General features: G+C 43.6%; 1 protein-coding gene across 4 annotated transcripts in view; it reads left to right on the top strand.

Moving 5' to 3' along the window:
• Positions 1 to 15,791, top strand: part of ZMIZ2 (zinc finger MIZ-type containing 2) — a 107,062-nt gene that overhangs the window by 54,074 nt on the left and 37,197 nt on the right. For 2 of the 4 annotated variants that reach the window (XM_082256766.1, XM_082256768.1), the window contains exons 2-4: positions 12,773 to 12,845; positions 13,259 to 13,373; positions 13,553 to 13,758. In XM_082256766.1, coding sequence (XP_082112892.1) covers positions 12,796 to 12,845; positions 13,259 to 13,373; positions 13,553 to 13,758 — 371 coding nt within the window. In that variant the 5' untranslated portion in view covers positions 12,773 to 12,795. The remainder of the gene's footprint in view (positions 1 to 12,772; positions 12,846 to 13,258; positions 13,374 to 13,552; positions 13,759 to 15,791) is intronic. The other 2 variants (XM_082256767.1, XM_082256769.1) reach the window with 1 other exon arrangement.

Below are 15,791 nucleotides of genomic sequence, written 5' to 3'. Positions count from 1 at the left end.
GAATTTTTTTATCTTAACACTGTTTTCCATGTTGCCATTTTGCAAAGCTCAATTGTGACTGCATGTGGTGCTTTTCTTGCAACCCTCCCATACCAGCCACATATGGTGGAGAATTTGAGATATTGTTGTCGCATGCACACAATGACCACTTTTTGTGTAAAATAGGCTCTAAATGTCCACTACTGTATGCCGGACCTTCAGAGCGCATGCGTCGGTGACCTCACTGGCTGCATGCCCTCTGAATATCTCCTAAACAGTGCAAGTTTAGGAGATATTCACAGTACCTACAGGTAAGCTTTATTATAGGCCTACCTAAAGGTATAAATGGTGTAACAGTTTGCTACCACTTTAGTAATAGCCTTCACTGTCCTCCCAGGCATTGATAAAGCCTTTGACATCGTTTTTATTCCTCTCCTGACCACAACTTTTATCCCAGAGATCTTTTGATAGTGCCTTGCCACCCATAGTGCAATCGAAGCTAACAATTAACTATCAGGGACTGAAATGCTCCAGGAAAGCTCTTTTCATGCTGAGCTAACCAAAATGACCACAGTTGAAAGTCAGATGGCTTTGCGTGCCATTGACAAGGTGATTAGCTATACCTGATTTGAGTTTACAAGTCATTTTTAGGAGTGGGAGTGATTCATTTTCCAACTGATTTTTTTTTTTTTTTTTTTATATACGTTTCATTTTTTACTTGGAAGTTATAAGTTGCACTAGGTAAATAGAGCTGGATAAAACAAAAAATGTCTGTCTTCATTTCAGGCAGGAAAACAACAGAATGTGATTGTTTTAAAGGGGGGGGGGGGGATGATTCTTTTCAATACCGTGTATATGTATATGATCTAGAGTTGTACTGATAGGAAAAAAGATTACCCAGGGGTGCTTCTGAAAGGCTCTATTGGCTCCTATTGATTGTCAATCATAACATACAGATACAAGGGAGGTCTGTAAAAAATGCACTACTGGCAATAAATGTAGGCAGGCCATAGGGTTCTTGAGCTATATGGGGACCTTCATGATATAGTTGTAGAAACTCCTTTTATACTTCCCCACCTTTTGCTCTTCAGTTTTCATATGTTCATGGCAGAACTTTCTCCGACCTTTAAAATCCAATAACTAGTATTTCTATCAACTTTTTGGGGTAGTTTGAATCCAAATAACCCTGATGGTTTGGAAAAGGTTATAGGGAAGAGATGCTGGATATGATGGAGGGGAATGTGTGAGGTGTAGGGTAGAGATTTTGGTCATTTATGGTGCATGGATTGATGTCATCTGGGTAGAATTTGTTGCTTCCTAGGATGTAAATGTGTATATACGTAGCGTAGAGATGATGGTCGGAAATTTGGATCCAGAGCTGCAGAAGATGAGATGGTGATTGCAGCAATTCTCTTTAGGAAGCTTTGGGTTTGTTTTGTGTGAAGTGCAGGGAGGGGTTGCGAACGATGGAGGGGAACTGAGCATTCAAGGAGGGGGTTTATACATTTTTGTGTTTGGGTTGGACAGAGAGATCCTGGTGAGAGAGAACAAGACAGAACCCGATGTTCCAGGGACATGACGGGAGAGGAGGAGGAGGAGGAGGGGGGGGAGCATCATAAGGAGGATTTGTGTAGAAATGCCAGCCGAACCTACTGCAACTCGATTATTTAACCCTGTCTGCTGTCTTATTGTTCTTGCTACATTTCTCCTTGTTCGTAAAACCAGTTTACAAGTGGTAATTAGTTCAGTCATTACGTCCTGTTCCTCTTTTTTTTTTTTTTTCATCGCTGCTTGGGGTTGACTTGACTTGGCTTGTTAACAACACCGATTAAAAAAAATAATAATTGGCAAGCAGACATTTTGTTGTGTGTGGGTCCCCCCTCCCCCGTTTGAACTCTAAGTTCCTTATTTTTATGTTGACTGACCAGATTTGTTATTTGTGCTGTCGTTCTTTTAGTAGAAAGGCCACTAGAATCTAGTTATGGACAGTGCCTCCACAACCGCTGTTTTTATAGAGCTTATAAAGGACCTCTAGCTAAGTGTCTGCGTGAAGTGGCCACATCAACCAATTCTGAGAAAGGGAGGGGGATGGACAAGGGAATGACATCAGCAGCATTAAGGAGAACCTGTGACCAGGCTATACATGTAAGTCTTATTAACTTTTGGTTATGAATATGTTGTACACATTTAAAAGTTCTCATTGACCTGTGTGGCTAAAACCACTGTGGAATAATTCAACTTCGAAGTTCACAGGAGGGAGGGGCCAGGAGCTCCAGCCAGTGACCCGAGAAGAGGAGGATCTGGGCTGCTCTTTGCAAAACCAACTGCACAGAGCAGGCCTAAACCTGGAGATTCGGTTCATCTAAGGCTGTGTCCGTTCCCATCAGAACTGTGGTGATACATTGTGGCTACCCACATTGAAGATTCCTGAGCGATTGCGGTCTCTTAAGTCATTGCTAATTATCCTTGCATGTATGACCCATATATTGTATGGTACCTGGGTCCACAGCTTCTAGTAAGCGCAATACCTTTATCTGTGGTGGTGGGCTTGTCACATTGCTGACTACTAGTACTACTCGCCATACAATGTTTCAAAGCACTTTCTCTTTAGCACCTTTTCTGGAATTTTGACTTTTTTTGTGATACTGTGGACTTTTTAATATGAACGAGTTTCTGGTGAAATCCCAAAATTTGGGATTTTCTTTTACTTTCAGTGAAAACAGTAAATAAAAGGGTGAATTCCCCTAGTGAACAGACAGAAAAAGAAACCTGACAGGAGTTCTAATCCCTCTCAATTCAGCCTTTTTTGTTTTTTTTGTGTGTTTTTTTTGTTTGATTTTGTTACGATCTATGTCTCCATTGAGATTTTCCTTCTCTTCTTGTCCCATAGCAATAACAGGAAGTGAGGGGAAATCCCCCCAAATTAAAGAAATTCCCTGGGGGGGGGGGGGGGGCAGCTCATCAGAACTAGTGTCCCCATTAAAAAAAAAACTTCCTCCTCTATTAGTTTTCTGTTGATCAACCAAATTTTGGGATTTTATTTTTTTTAAATTTCTCTTTCAGTGATAATGGTAAACAGGACAAATGGAGAGGGTGAAACTTCCTTATGTTCTAGTCCATCTCTGCCCTGTTTAAAACTAAAGGAAGTTTTTTTTCTTTTTAGTTATACTTTAACCACTTAAGCCCCGGAAGATTTTACCCCCTTCCTGACCAGGGGGTATTTTGCGATTCGGCACTGCGTGACTTTAACGGACAATTGCGCGGTCGTGCGACGCTGTATCTAAACGAATTTGGTGTCCTTTTTTTCCCACAAACAGAGCTTTCTTTTGGTGGTATTTGATCACCTGTGCGATTTTTTTTTTTTTTATGACGCGCTATAAACAAAAAAAGAGCGTAAATTTTGCAAAAATAGCAATATTTTTCACATTTTTTTTATATGAAATTCCCCCCCAAAAAAATGTAAAAATCAAAATTTTTTTAACATTTTCGGCCAATTTGTTTTATGCTACCTATGTTTGGTAAAAAAAATCGCAAAAAGCGTATTTTGATTGGTTTGCGCAAAAGTTATCGCGTTTACTAACAAAGGGAAAGATTTTTGTCATTTTTGTTGTTTTTTTTTTTAACGCGTAATGGCGGCGATCTGTGATTTTTTGCGGTACTGCGACATTGCGGCGAACAGATCGGACCCTTGACTGACATTTTTGACACTTTTGGGGTTACCAGTGACATTTCTACAGTAATCAGTGCTATACATATGCACTGTTACTGTAAAAATACACTGGCAGTGAAGGGGTTAACTTTTTTGAAAGGGAGGGGCTATGTGTGTCCCTAGGGGCGTGCTTTCTAATGTGATTGGCTGTGGCTTCAGATGTATGAAGAGTGATCAACGGTTCTACATAGTAGAACCATATGATCATCCTTCATACACGGGAGAATGACAGGCGGCTTGTTTATACAAGCCGCCTGACTTTCTCCCTCTCCCCCGCCGATCGCAGAGTGACCGGCGGACATCGGGTCCGCCGGTCATGCGCGGGGGGGTCCGTGACCACGCGGGAGCGCGCCTCCGGCGGCGCGCGCTCGCTCCCTAGACCCTCCGTCACTTTGCCTGTGAGGGGCTGACCGCCGACGTAGATAGTCGTGCGGCGGTCGGCAAGTGGTTAAAACAGGGTTTCTCAAGCAGGGTTCTGTTGAACCCTAGGCTTCTTCCTGAGGTTGCTAGGGGTTCATCGAGCAATGGGCAATTTCTGCCTCTCGGATAAGTTTCCAATGACACCATTGTTCCTTTTAGCTACCTGTAAGGGGGTAATTTTTCCCAATGATAAGAGTAAGACGCATGGGACAGTAGGCAGGATCCAATATAATAACACTTAACTTAAATAAAAAGCAGACACCTGTGTTATTTGGAAAAATATAGGCCACGGCTGTTTATTACTGGTTTTTAAAAACTTTCAATAAATATATAATAAAACATTAACACTCTCAACAGCCTAGCCACCACGGCTCAGGCCGGATAAATAAAATCACATTTAAAACCATCAACTTCCACTCAAATATAAGAAAAAACCGTCCCCCTTTGCTATAGCAAAGGTGACACCACCACATAATATACAGCCGCGGCAAGGGAGGGGGGGGGGGAATGGGGAACTCACACTGCTGAATCTTCTGAGGCGAATGAGCCCCTCTGAGGGGAGCTCCACCTTATATAAGGTTTCAGAGGGCTCTAGAAGCTTCTACACTAAACCTATTCCTATAGGTGCTCTGACCCCTGCAATGCCACGCCCACTACAGCTATTCCCTCAGGATACCTTGAAAATCCCTCCCTTTTTTACCTGAGGGAAAAAGGAGGGAATTATTACCTCATGAACTATTTTCCCCAGCCACTCTCCCATGAGGAAAAGGGGGCTTATTACTGTTCCCCTTTTTCCTTTTATTCTTCCCACTGACTGTCACACTAATATGTCATGAGTTGTAGATTTTTTATTTTTTTTAGCAGGGGTTCCCTGAGAGCAGAAATTTATTTCATGGGTTCCTCTGTGTTGAAAAGGTTGAGAAAGGCTTCTTTAGTGCCGGTTCACATTACAGTATTGCGGTTTGCGAGATCGCATGTAATTCGGAGCGCACTGCTCCTTCATTACATGCGATCTCATGTGCGGATGCGAATTCAGCCATACACTTTGTATGGCTGAATTCGCACTGTATCCGCACCAAACACGCACAGGACCTTTTTTTTTTCAGTCACATTAGGATTGTATCGCATGGTGGTTCACACTTGTGCGATCCGATCCTGTGCGAACTTTCAGATCGCACTGCGATATGCGATCAAACTGGGGGTTTCGTTAACATTTAATTGACACCCCCTGCATATCGCATATGGCAGTGTGAACTGCCAGATGTGCGGATGCGATGCGGGAACACGCTGCATATTCGCAGCCTTCCCGCATTGCACAAGTGTGAACCGGCACTTAAAGAGTAACTACTTTTTGTTGACAAAGAAAACATTCCCCGCTGGGTGATCTCTGTACATTGCAGGGATTTTAACAAACTTTGATGCAGATTCCTACCTTTTTGTTTTCCGAAGAAATGGCTGTTTGTGTCCATGTGCAAAGTGAATCTTTATGGGAGTGTTTTTTATTTTTTTTATTAATCGGGTGCTGCACCTGCAGTGCTCTAATGAAGAAATTGTTAGGGTCTGCACCCCTTTTTAGATGTGATTTCACTTTAAGGGTATCTCAACAAAAATTATCTTTTTGTTGCATGGGATGCCAAAAAATGAAATTGTATCTTGGTGCAGGGCTTGACAAATTTGCTTTAAAGTTTTTTTTTTTTTTTAACAAAGCTTTTATTTTGTCCTTATGTAGGAGGTCTGGTGGTAGAATTATTTCCTTCATTCCGGCGTACGCGGCGATATGTAACGTGTATCTCAATTGATGTCTTCAGGTGTAGGTGCCCTAACGTGTTTGTTTGTTTTGTTCGTATATGTGGGGGGTGGGGAGGCCTCAATTTATGTGCTTGGGTGTAACTTTTTACGTTTTTACAATGAAAAAAAAACATTTTACTTTTCTGTTTTTTTGGTCACAGGTTCTTTAAGAGCCGGTTCACATAGGGGCGACCCGACTTGCCGGGGCGACCTGTGAAATCGCGGTGCGGCATGCACGGACTTTATATCATTGAAGTCAATGCAGGTCGCTCCAGGTCGCCCCAAAGTAGTACAGGACCCTTTTTCTAAGTCGGAGCTCCTATTAGAATGGGTCCTGTGCTAATCTATGGCAGTCGCCCCAGTGTGAACCGGCTCTTAGGAGACACCCAGGGTCAAAGGCCCTGTTCACACCTGAGCGTTTTTCAGCTCGTAAAATGCTCATCTCTGAAGTCTCAAAACGCCCAACAAGCAAAATCCCCTTCATTTCAATGGCCCTGTTCACATATGAGAGTTTTGTCGCCTGAAGCAAAATGCCTGAGGATCAAAAAAGTACATGAGCTTTTTTTTTTTTTTTTTTGGCAGATTCCAAGCGTTTTTGTTAGATGTCAATGCCTGCCTCCAAACACCTGCAAATAACGCCTGAAAAACACCCAACAAAAAGGGTTGAAAACGATACTCAGGTATGAATGGAGGCTTAATGACCCTGGATGTCTCCCCGGTGCTCCACTAAGGCTGCATTCACACCTGAGCGTATTGTTTTCAACCCTTTTTTGGGCGTTTCTCTGGCGTTGGGCGTTTATATGAGCATTTTTAGGGCGTTTTTTGCAGGCGTTTTGATTTATGTTAAAAAAGGGGTGGAGACCACCCGTGTGTTTGAAAAACGCCTGTGAAACGCTGATAACGGCGTTTTAATGCATTCCTATGGGACCAGAACAGCTCTTGCTTCAGGGGACAAAAACTCTCAGATGTGAACATTGGAGTGAAAATTGATGTTTATTCCAATTACATTGAAATGAATGGTATTTTGATTGTTGGGCGTTTTGGATTTTCACAGATGAGCGTTTTATGGGCTGAAAAACGCTCAGGTATGAACAGGACCTAAATGTAATACAAAGCGGATTGCCTGACTTTTTGACAGATGTCGGAACAGGAACTATTGGGAATCCCCTTCCCCCCCAGGTAGGACACAGGCATCAAAACCATTTTTGTAGACCCCAGACTGAAATTTAAGAACCAGTCAGCATTTTTTTTTTTTTTTTGAGCCCAACTTCAGGAATTACAAAAAACTACCCTTGCAATATTTCCCTGCCACACTGTAAAGTTAAATGCTTGTTAAGTTTAGGGGATGAGAACGAAGCTGTAATACTCTTCTACAAGAGGCTCCGACTGGTGGTCGTACAATGCAGGGGCCAGTAGCCCAACATGGCTAAATGCTGGGTCCTTTGGCGCTTGAGTGTTGCAATGCCCAAAATAAATTTTTGTTCTGACCAATGAAATGAATAAACACCAAAAAACACTTAATGCGCCTGCGCGCATCTAAACGCGTTTGAAAAACCCAGCTGTTTCTTAACTGTTTTTTCCCCGTCAGGAGAAAAGCATTCGGAAGAGCCTAATGTGCATGAGGCCTAACCTTTAAGTGTAGGAACCCCCATGCAAGGGTAGTTGGGGGGTTTTGTAATTTCCCTTTAATTACACACAACATTTTTTTTTTTTTTTTTTTTTTTGTTTTTTACCATGCATTTTATCAACGATTTGGGTCAAAGTAGGACAAATGACCAAAAAAAAAAAGTACCCTTTTTACTGTAGGGAAAAAAATAATTTACTTTAAAAGTATTAGCAGAAGATGAAAGTAGATTTCTTTAAAGTAAAGACAAATCTATCCTAGCCAGGTAATAGCAGTAATAGGTTGGCATTTAACAAAGTGTAAAATCTGGTTGTTTAATGTACTAAATAGGTTTATTAAGCTCCAGAACCTTGTTTTTTTTTTTTTTTTTTTTTTTTTTTTTTTTTTTTGTAGGGGACTATTCAAGTAGTTAGTGTATATATGACCCATTGGTAAAATCATCTTTATTTCCACATTCTACATTATATTGCAGTTATTTCTTGCCTACTCGTATTAATCTGAACAGTCTTGAAGTTTGTAGACTTTGTGGCGTTTTCCACACATTTACTTCCTTGAATTCTGTGACCTGTAGTCACTATTTCCTGTGAGTAGGAACTGCTGTGTCACACATTTGACAGAGCCTACCTTCTGAACTACAGAGGGTGCTGAGGAGGAGTCTCAGGAGGTGGAATCAGTACAGGAATCACTGCTTGCAGCTAGCAAGGTACCATGGGATATGTAGTCCTGAGAAATTTAGCTTAAACAGCAGAGGAAAAGCTTCAAAGCATGCGCTGAATCCAGGAAGTTGTGAAATATGGCCAGCAGAAAGGCTTACATTGGATTATTGTATTGTTATTACACTGCTGATGTTCTAAAAATAGATCGTCTCCTCCCCGGGATCTCCCCTTGCACAAGATTTCCCATGCAAGCGCAAAGACTGTGACCAGGGAATGCAGAAATCTCCAGTCTTCGTGTGTGCAGTAAAACACTTGCATGTGCGCATATGTGCTGATAGGCTCTGCCTGGATCAAAAGGCTGGACAGAGCCCATGGGTACATCTGTACTTGCACCATAACGGTGGCACCAGGTGGGTGTGATCATCTGGGAGGGGGACTTTTTTTTCCCGGCTTAGTTTCGCATGAAGAACTTGTGAATGAGTAAATCATAATGAAGCTTGCAGGTGCCACCTCATAACAACAAGCACAAATTGCACACCAAATTGCATAAAAAGGCGGAAAGGAACACCCCCCAACCCCCCTTCACACAGCAGAAGAGCAGTTTTCCGCATAGACCAGCTGTGTGCTGAACTCCCTCCCCAACACATTTATCTTGTGTCTCAAAACTTGTCAGAAGTGACTCGTGCAGAGGAACGAAGCACCAGAGAGAAAGGACATGTAGAGCTTTGGAGAGAGATAAGTAAATACTACACATATACAGTGTTTTTTGCTCGGATTTCATGAGTGAGGTTTACAAACACTTTTTTCAGTGGGACTTGTTTGTCGATGACTTTTAAAAATCAGTTACTTATCAGTGCTTGGGATCCAGCGCTGTCTTCCCGCTGCCAGGTCTTCTTACCAATGTGCGACCCGGTGCTGCCATCTCTGTGCATGCACCTGGTCGCATGTTGCTTTGTATGGTCCTGCAGGCTCCTGGGACATGTGACCGTATCCCAGGCAGCTACTGGAGGGGAAGGGCCAGGGCAAGGATTGCAGCGGTGAGAGTGGGTACCAATAAAAAATGGTCCTCCTCGAAAAAAACCTGCAAATTCATTACGTGCCGGGAGGAGGGAGCAGACCATAGGGAAGGACAGACAAAGCTTCAGAGGGGATGCACCATGCTGAGATCAGGCCCTTGTTTTAGGGTCTGCAAGTGATGGCCCGGTTTCCTTGTTCTATGTGTAAGGATATAGATTTGTAAAAACTTGGTCAAAGATGCCAATCAGAAATGGTCTGCGGTGTTGAATGGAGCTTGTTGGTAGTCATCTGAAATATCGATATTTTATTTTTTAGATCTCTCTGGTAGAATGTACTGTACATGAATGTTTCCAACACGTGGTATTTCCCTGTATCACTATGAGAATTCATTCAATAGCCACTGCTAGACCCAGGAGATATCTTGGGTCTCCCTCGAGTGATCAGTTATCTGCCTGTGTATGGCCAGTCTTTCTAATTGAACCTTGGTAGTGGAACCCCATGTTCTCTGTCTCATTTTCTTTAGGTTAAGCTTGGCCAAACATGAATCTAAATTTTTTTTTTTTTTTTGTTGCTTGATCAGTTTTGCAGGCCATAGACTGCAGTACTGAATGTGTATTCTGACGGCAGGGGAGTCTCCTCGCTGTCACAATGCAATGACTCAGAGGAGGATTTTACATCCATGTTGAGTGGGTGGATGGGGGAATTAGGTTCGTTATGTGGGGTTTTTTTTTGCTTTTTTTTTTTTTTTTTTTTTTTTTCAACCCACTGGTTGAATGAAAACTGACCCTTGTATGGCCAGCTTTAGGAAAAGGGGGATCGTCTGTTGTAGTGTTTTAAGCCCCTTTCACATGGGTTTTAACACCGATTAGGTCCGCCTATTAGTTGTGTGTTTTTTTTTTTTTTTTTTTTTTTTAGGTGGACCTTATCTGACCATACATTCCCCTCTATGGAGTGGCAGATGTCAACGGACTGTGTCCATGTCCACTCTGCATCAGCAAAGTGGACACTGACCCATTATTCCCCCCCCCCCCCTCTTCTCAGCGGGGATTAGCAGAGAGATCCCCCACTGAGCAGGCAGATCCATTAGCTTAGTCCGCCAGTGTGAAAGAGCCCTTATTAGAGTTGAGCGGACACCTGGATGTCTGTGTTCGGCGGGTTCGGCCGAACTTGAAAAAAAAGTCCGGGTCCGTGTCCCGGACTTTTTCCGAACTTTACCCGGACACCGAACCCCATTGAAGTCAATGGGGACCCGAACTTTCAGGCACTAAAATGGCTCTAAAACACCAATGGAAAGGGCTAGAGTGCTGCAAATGGCAGCAAAATGTAGTTAAGAGCATGGCAAGTGCTCTTAAAAAAAAAAAATTCCCCTTTAAATTAATTTTTTAATAGCAGATTAGAACAGCAATCTGTAGTGAAATATAGCTGAACGCTGCACACAACAGACTGATAAAAATTAGATTTTTTTCTCCCTCCTCCTCAGTGGGCTCAAGTGAGGGCAAAAAGATTGTTCACTGCACCACCCCCCACACAGCAAAATCGATGTAGACTGTCCCTGCCTAATCTCCAGCCTGTCCCTAATATGCTCAATAAGATCGTTCACTGCACCACCCCCCACACTGCAAAATCGATGTAGAAGACTGACCCTGCCTAATCTCCAGCCTCACCCTAAAATGCTCTAATAACTTTCCCTGCCTGCACTCCGACCTGTCCCTGCATTCTTTTCGGACACAATTTTTCACAGAATCACTGTCTGTCCCTAATCGGCAGCCAGCACGTATGATGTGTACTCTGTCCCTAAACTACAGCAGAATGACGCGGCGCGCTGGGGCTCTCGAACTTATAAAGACATGGTCACATTCTTCAGATGGCCAATCACAGCTACTAATACATTAGTAGGCATGGCTGTGATGGCGCACACCAGTTAAACTCTTGTTGATTTGGCTGTTGAAAGCCCGCCATTAAAAGCGCGCCATTACATACAAAACAGGAAATAAAATGACCGAGCACAGATTTTAAACCCGAACATACAGTAAAGTTTTCGGGTCCGTGTTCGGGTAACAAAAATCCAATTATTCGGTACGAACACGAATAATACAGTCCGTGTTCGCTCAACACTAGCCCTTATTTAAATATGTCCTGATAATGAAATACTTAGGTGGTTATGTGCATAATACAGGTATCTGTTACTATTGTCATTTCTCCTGCATGTTAGTGGGTGGGCAGTTCAAGCAGGACTGTTAGGAGAAACCTAACAGCAGATCTTATGGAGACAAGGTCTTGGATCCTGCACAGTTTTTTTGCCTTTTTAAACTTTGTAGAGACTTGACAAAGTTGTAGTCCTGACATTTCTATATTGTTTGGAAGCCTTATCTTATGCGCTAACTTTCCCCTTTAATTGTCCACCCTTATCTTATTGTGCTCTCTTTAAGAATACTTGGCGTATAACATGGTTGTCTTCGTCATGTCAAGGAGCCAAGCTGTAGCTCAGGCTTGTCCCTGAAATTGGCAACATTTTTTATTTTTTTTTCCCCTAAAGTTGATGATGACATTTTGTGGTGGTGCTGTTGGGAGGTTCCGACGCCCTCCTAGCTTACTCAGAAATGGCCTTTTCTCCGCTGCCTGTAGTTTAACTGAGGACAGCGTGACACCTGTCACCTCCCTCTTCTCATTGCTCATGTTTTACCCTCTGCTCTCTGCTGTATGCCTTCTCCCACCCACTGCGCAGCTTTTTCCGTTCCCACCTCTGCTCATTTCCTTCCTGTCCCCTGTCTGCATTCCTTGTCCTGGGCCCCCCTCTTCCTGAACACACCCTGTACTGACACCCACAACTCTTTAGAGGGGGGGGGGTGTGCTGTGTACCCCACAAATGGGAACCATCACCTCCTACAGTCCACTGTGCTTTCCCTATAGTCAACATGCATCTGTGTGTGTATAATAAATATATATATTATAGTGTGTGTGTGTGTGTGTGTGTGTGTATATATGTGTATGTATATGTGTGTATGTGTATATATATATATATATATATATATATATATATATATATATATATATATATATATATATATATATATACATATATATAATTATGGTATGTGTTGTATTTATAATAAATATATATGTTCGGCTCTAACATAACGACCAGATTGCTAGCGTAGCTTCAGGTACCAGATCTCAAAGGGTGAATTTTTTTTATTTTTTTTTCCCTCCCAAATTCAGAGGTCATATTCCCCCCCCCCCCCCCCTATCTGATATTGCTGTTGTATGTTCCTGGCAGCGAGAAGGTTAATCAAGGGGTGTCTGTGTAACTAGTGCCAGATGCAGGCATTGTGCCAGCTTCCACGTCCTGTGTACAGAATGCACGGTCATGTGACCAGAGGGAAGGCCGGGGGCAGATGAGCAGAACATTAACCTTTGCAGGAGGAAAGTGCATTGCAGCGTGTGTATTCTGCATGCTGCATAATTATAAAGGGAAAGCTATGAGTCATGCAGGGTGATTTAAAGGTGCCGTTACAAGCCTTTGGGGGGAAGTAAGCATCACGGAGAAATGTTACAAGTAATCTATCTCTGTCTCTACAGCCAGTGACGAGAGCCACCTGCAAATGAATTCCATGAACCCCATGAAACCATCACACCCTGGCACAGGACACAGGTGAGGTGCCCATGTTTTAGACATACTGTCATGTATTCATTGTGCTCTTGCATGCCCCATGCTCTTATATATGCAGGTTGGGTATTTGTGCATGCAATGGCTATTCTTTGTGTTCATATAAATTCAAATAAGGATTTTTAGTTTTTTTTTGTCCAGCCAGAAGATTTCTCTGTATACTGTATATGTTCCTACAAAGCTAGTTAGCAAAGCTTTCCTAATCTCTATAGAGATCTGCAAGCTATTATCATGCAAAGTAAATGTGGCAGCAATGATAGCTTGCAGCAAGGAAGGAAAAGCTGCTCCATAGCAGACAGTTGTATTGATTTGATATTTGCAGTCAGTGTGTCTTGTATCTAAACATTCTGTGCGTGGATTGTGCGCACACCAATAACTCCCGCCTCTGCCCTTAACAGTGATGGTTCATTTGCATACGAGTCTGTTCCCTGGCAACCAAACACCAATCAGGCGCCTGGATCGCTCTCCGTGGTAACCACTGTCTGGGGTCTGAGCAACACGTCGCAGAGCCAGGTAACATGATGTCACTGAAGGTGGAGCCCGCTGGGCTGCTCAGCTCTAACCCCTCCCCTGTTCAAGACTTCTGCTCTGCTTAACCCTTTCTGTGTCTTCCGTGCTTCTCACTGTGAGCTGTGCTTGAACAGTCATTGTGTGCTCCTTTATATTTTGCTGATCTGTCTTTCTTTTGTCAGCAGGTTCTTGGAAATCCTATGGTGCCCAGTGGAGGCCCCACAGGGGGCGGAGTCATGCCAGGGATGCCTGGCAGTGGAGGAGGAATGGGGAGCCCCCAGTTTATTGGCCAGCAAGCATATCCTGAAGGGGCTGCAGGAAAGGGGTATCTGCAGCAGAGCATGTATGGACGAGGAGGCTATCCAGGGGGATCAGCCTACCAAAACAGGTCATTTTACATGTGAATATAAATTAAAACTAGTGGTGTAAGCACAGAAATAACCATGTGGGTGCTTTGGAATTTCGGTGTATTGCATAGCAATATGACATCACTAGTGTGTGTTACATTTATATTGGGCAATGTAAAAAAACACAGGGGCATGCTCAGTGCCTGGGCTAGCTTTGCCGGCTGCTTTGTAAAAATGCTTTGTGCCTGGCTGTTTGCTTACATCTCAAAAGTACTTCTGTCACAGAACAAGCATGCTGTGAATGTCAGAATTCCTAATCTCTATACCTGTTAAAAAGTTGATGATTGAAGACAGTGCTGAAGCCAAAGCATGAGCAAGGCACCCAGGACACTGACATTTTCAAGGCCTCATTCACTCGGGCGTACTTCTGCATATGCCTATGTGGGGGCCATGTTTGCAGGCATGGGTATTCACAGATGTGCATTCCCGTGAAGGTTGTCCCATTTTTGTCATTTGGGACACCCCAACTCCACAGACACAGCCATTGTTCCCAATTTGACAGCCGGGCACCCACACAGCTGTCATATTGCGATTGTGGGCTGTGTCCCAATTGACACAAATTGGACTGCCTATATGGGGATGCAAAGAACACCACCTGCACTTCACTATGTGGGCAAACATGGCCCCCCACATGGGTTGGGTATAGCACGCTGGTTTGAACGAGGCCCAAGAGGGCAGCTCAGCAATAGCAGCCTCCATTGTTCTCCCATGAGAGAGACCTTTTTAGGCAAGCATGTTCACTTTGAATGGGCCATTATTAAGCTTTAATGCTCAAAAATGTATCTGTACTACTATTGGCCAACACAGCAGACTGCAATTCACAGTGCATTCACATCTGTGCTAAAGGGCAGGGGCATTTGCTTACAGTGTATATGCATATTTGTATGATATATATAGGATAGGAAATACTGTAACACATACCATGTATTGTGATACACGTAGATAGGTGTGAAAGGGTCCTAAAAAGGGTACATGATGATGATCTGTAACATCTGGTTAGATTTACTGGAGGCAGCCATTCTGTAGCTGGACCAATATTCTTACAAATGCAGTCTATGGACATCCTTGGCATACAGAGTGGAATGTGTATTAACTGGGTATATAGCTGTGTACCTGGGCACCAGCATTGCTTTGTGCATACTGGCTCAACTTTGACAGGTTATGTTAAATACAATAGTAATAAACCTCTCTAAAGGAACATCCTGTTTGCTGTAAAAGTACATACAAAAAGTTTGTTCCGCATCCTACTGCAGAGGCATGGATTGAATGTTCTAAACCAGAGGGCTCTAAACCTTGTAAACAAAGGGCCAGTTTACAGTCCTTCAGCATTTAGGGGTGCAGAACTGCGGCCAGTGAGATTGGAAATGTCTCGGGTTTGGTGTTCAGTGGGATTAAAAAAATACATAGTGCCCATGGCCAGAAAAGGGAGCAATAGTAGCCCGCCATTGGTGCCGGCGGCAGCAATAGTGGCCCCGCCATTGGTGCCGGCGGCAGCAATAGTGGCCCCGCCATTGGTGCCGGCGGCAGCAATAGTGGCCCCGCCATTGGTGCCGGCGGCAGCAATAGTGGCCCCGCCATTGGTGCCGGCGGCAGCAATAGTGGCCCCGCCATTGGTGCCGGCGGCAGCAATAGTGGCCCCGCCATTGGTGCCGGCGGCAGCAATAGTGGCCCCGCCATTGGTGCCGGCGGCAGCAATAGTGGCCCGTCATTGGTGCCTTATATCAGTGGGAAGAACAGAGCCTCGAGGGCCAGATGAAGGCAAGCAAAGGGCTACATTTACATAAAAAGTCCTTAATGTTGCAGCTCCACTGCTGATTGGCTTAAATCTGAATTGTCATATGGTAGCTGAAAGGTGAAATCTGGCATGTACTGGAGTGTTTTGATCTTAGTTTTATTATTTGAAGGTGAATTGAGTGTCTTGTAAGGACATTTGGCAGTGTTTACTATTGCTCCCAAGGATTGGCAGGATACAAATGGGAGGGATGGAGTCTGTGCAATGAAAGACTTTCCCTTC

The sequence above is a fragment of the Pelophylax lessonae genome (genome assembly GCF_965119305.1).
Source record: "Pelophylax lessonae genome assembly, chromosome: 4".
NCBI classification, from domain to species: domain Eukaryota; kingdom Metazoa; phylum Chordata; class Amphibia; order Anura; family Ranidae; genus Pelophylax; species Pelophylax lessonae.
This window is presented reverse-complemented; position numbering and strand designations above follow the sequence as displayed.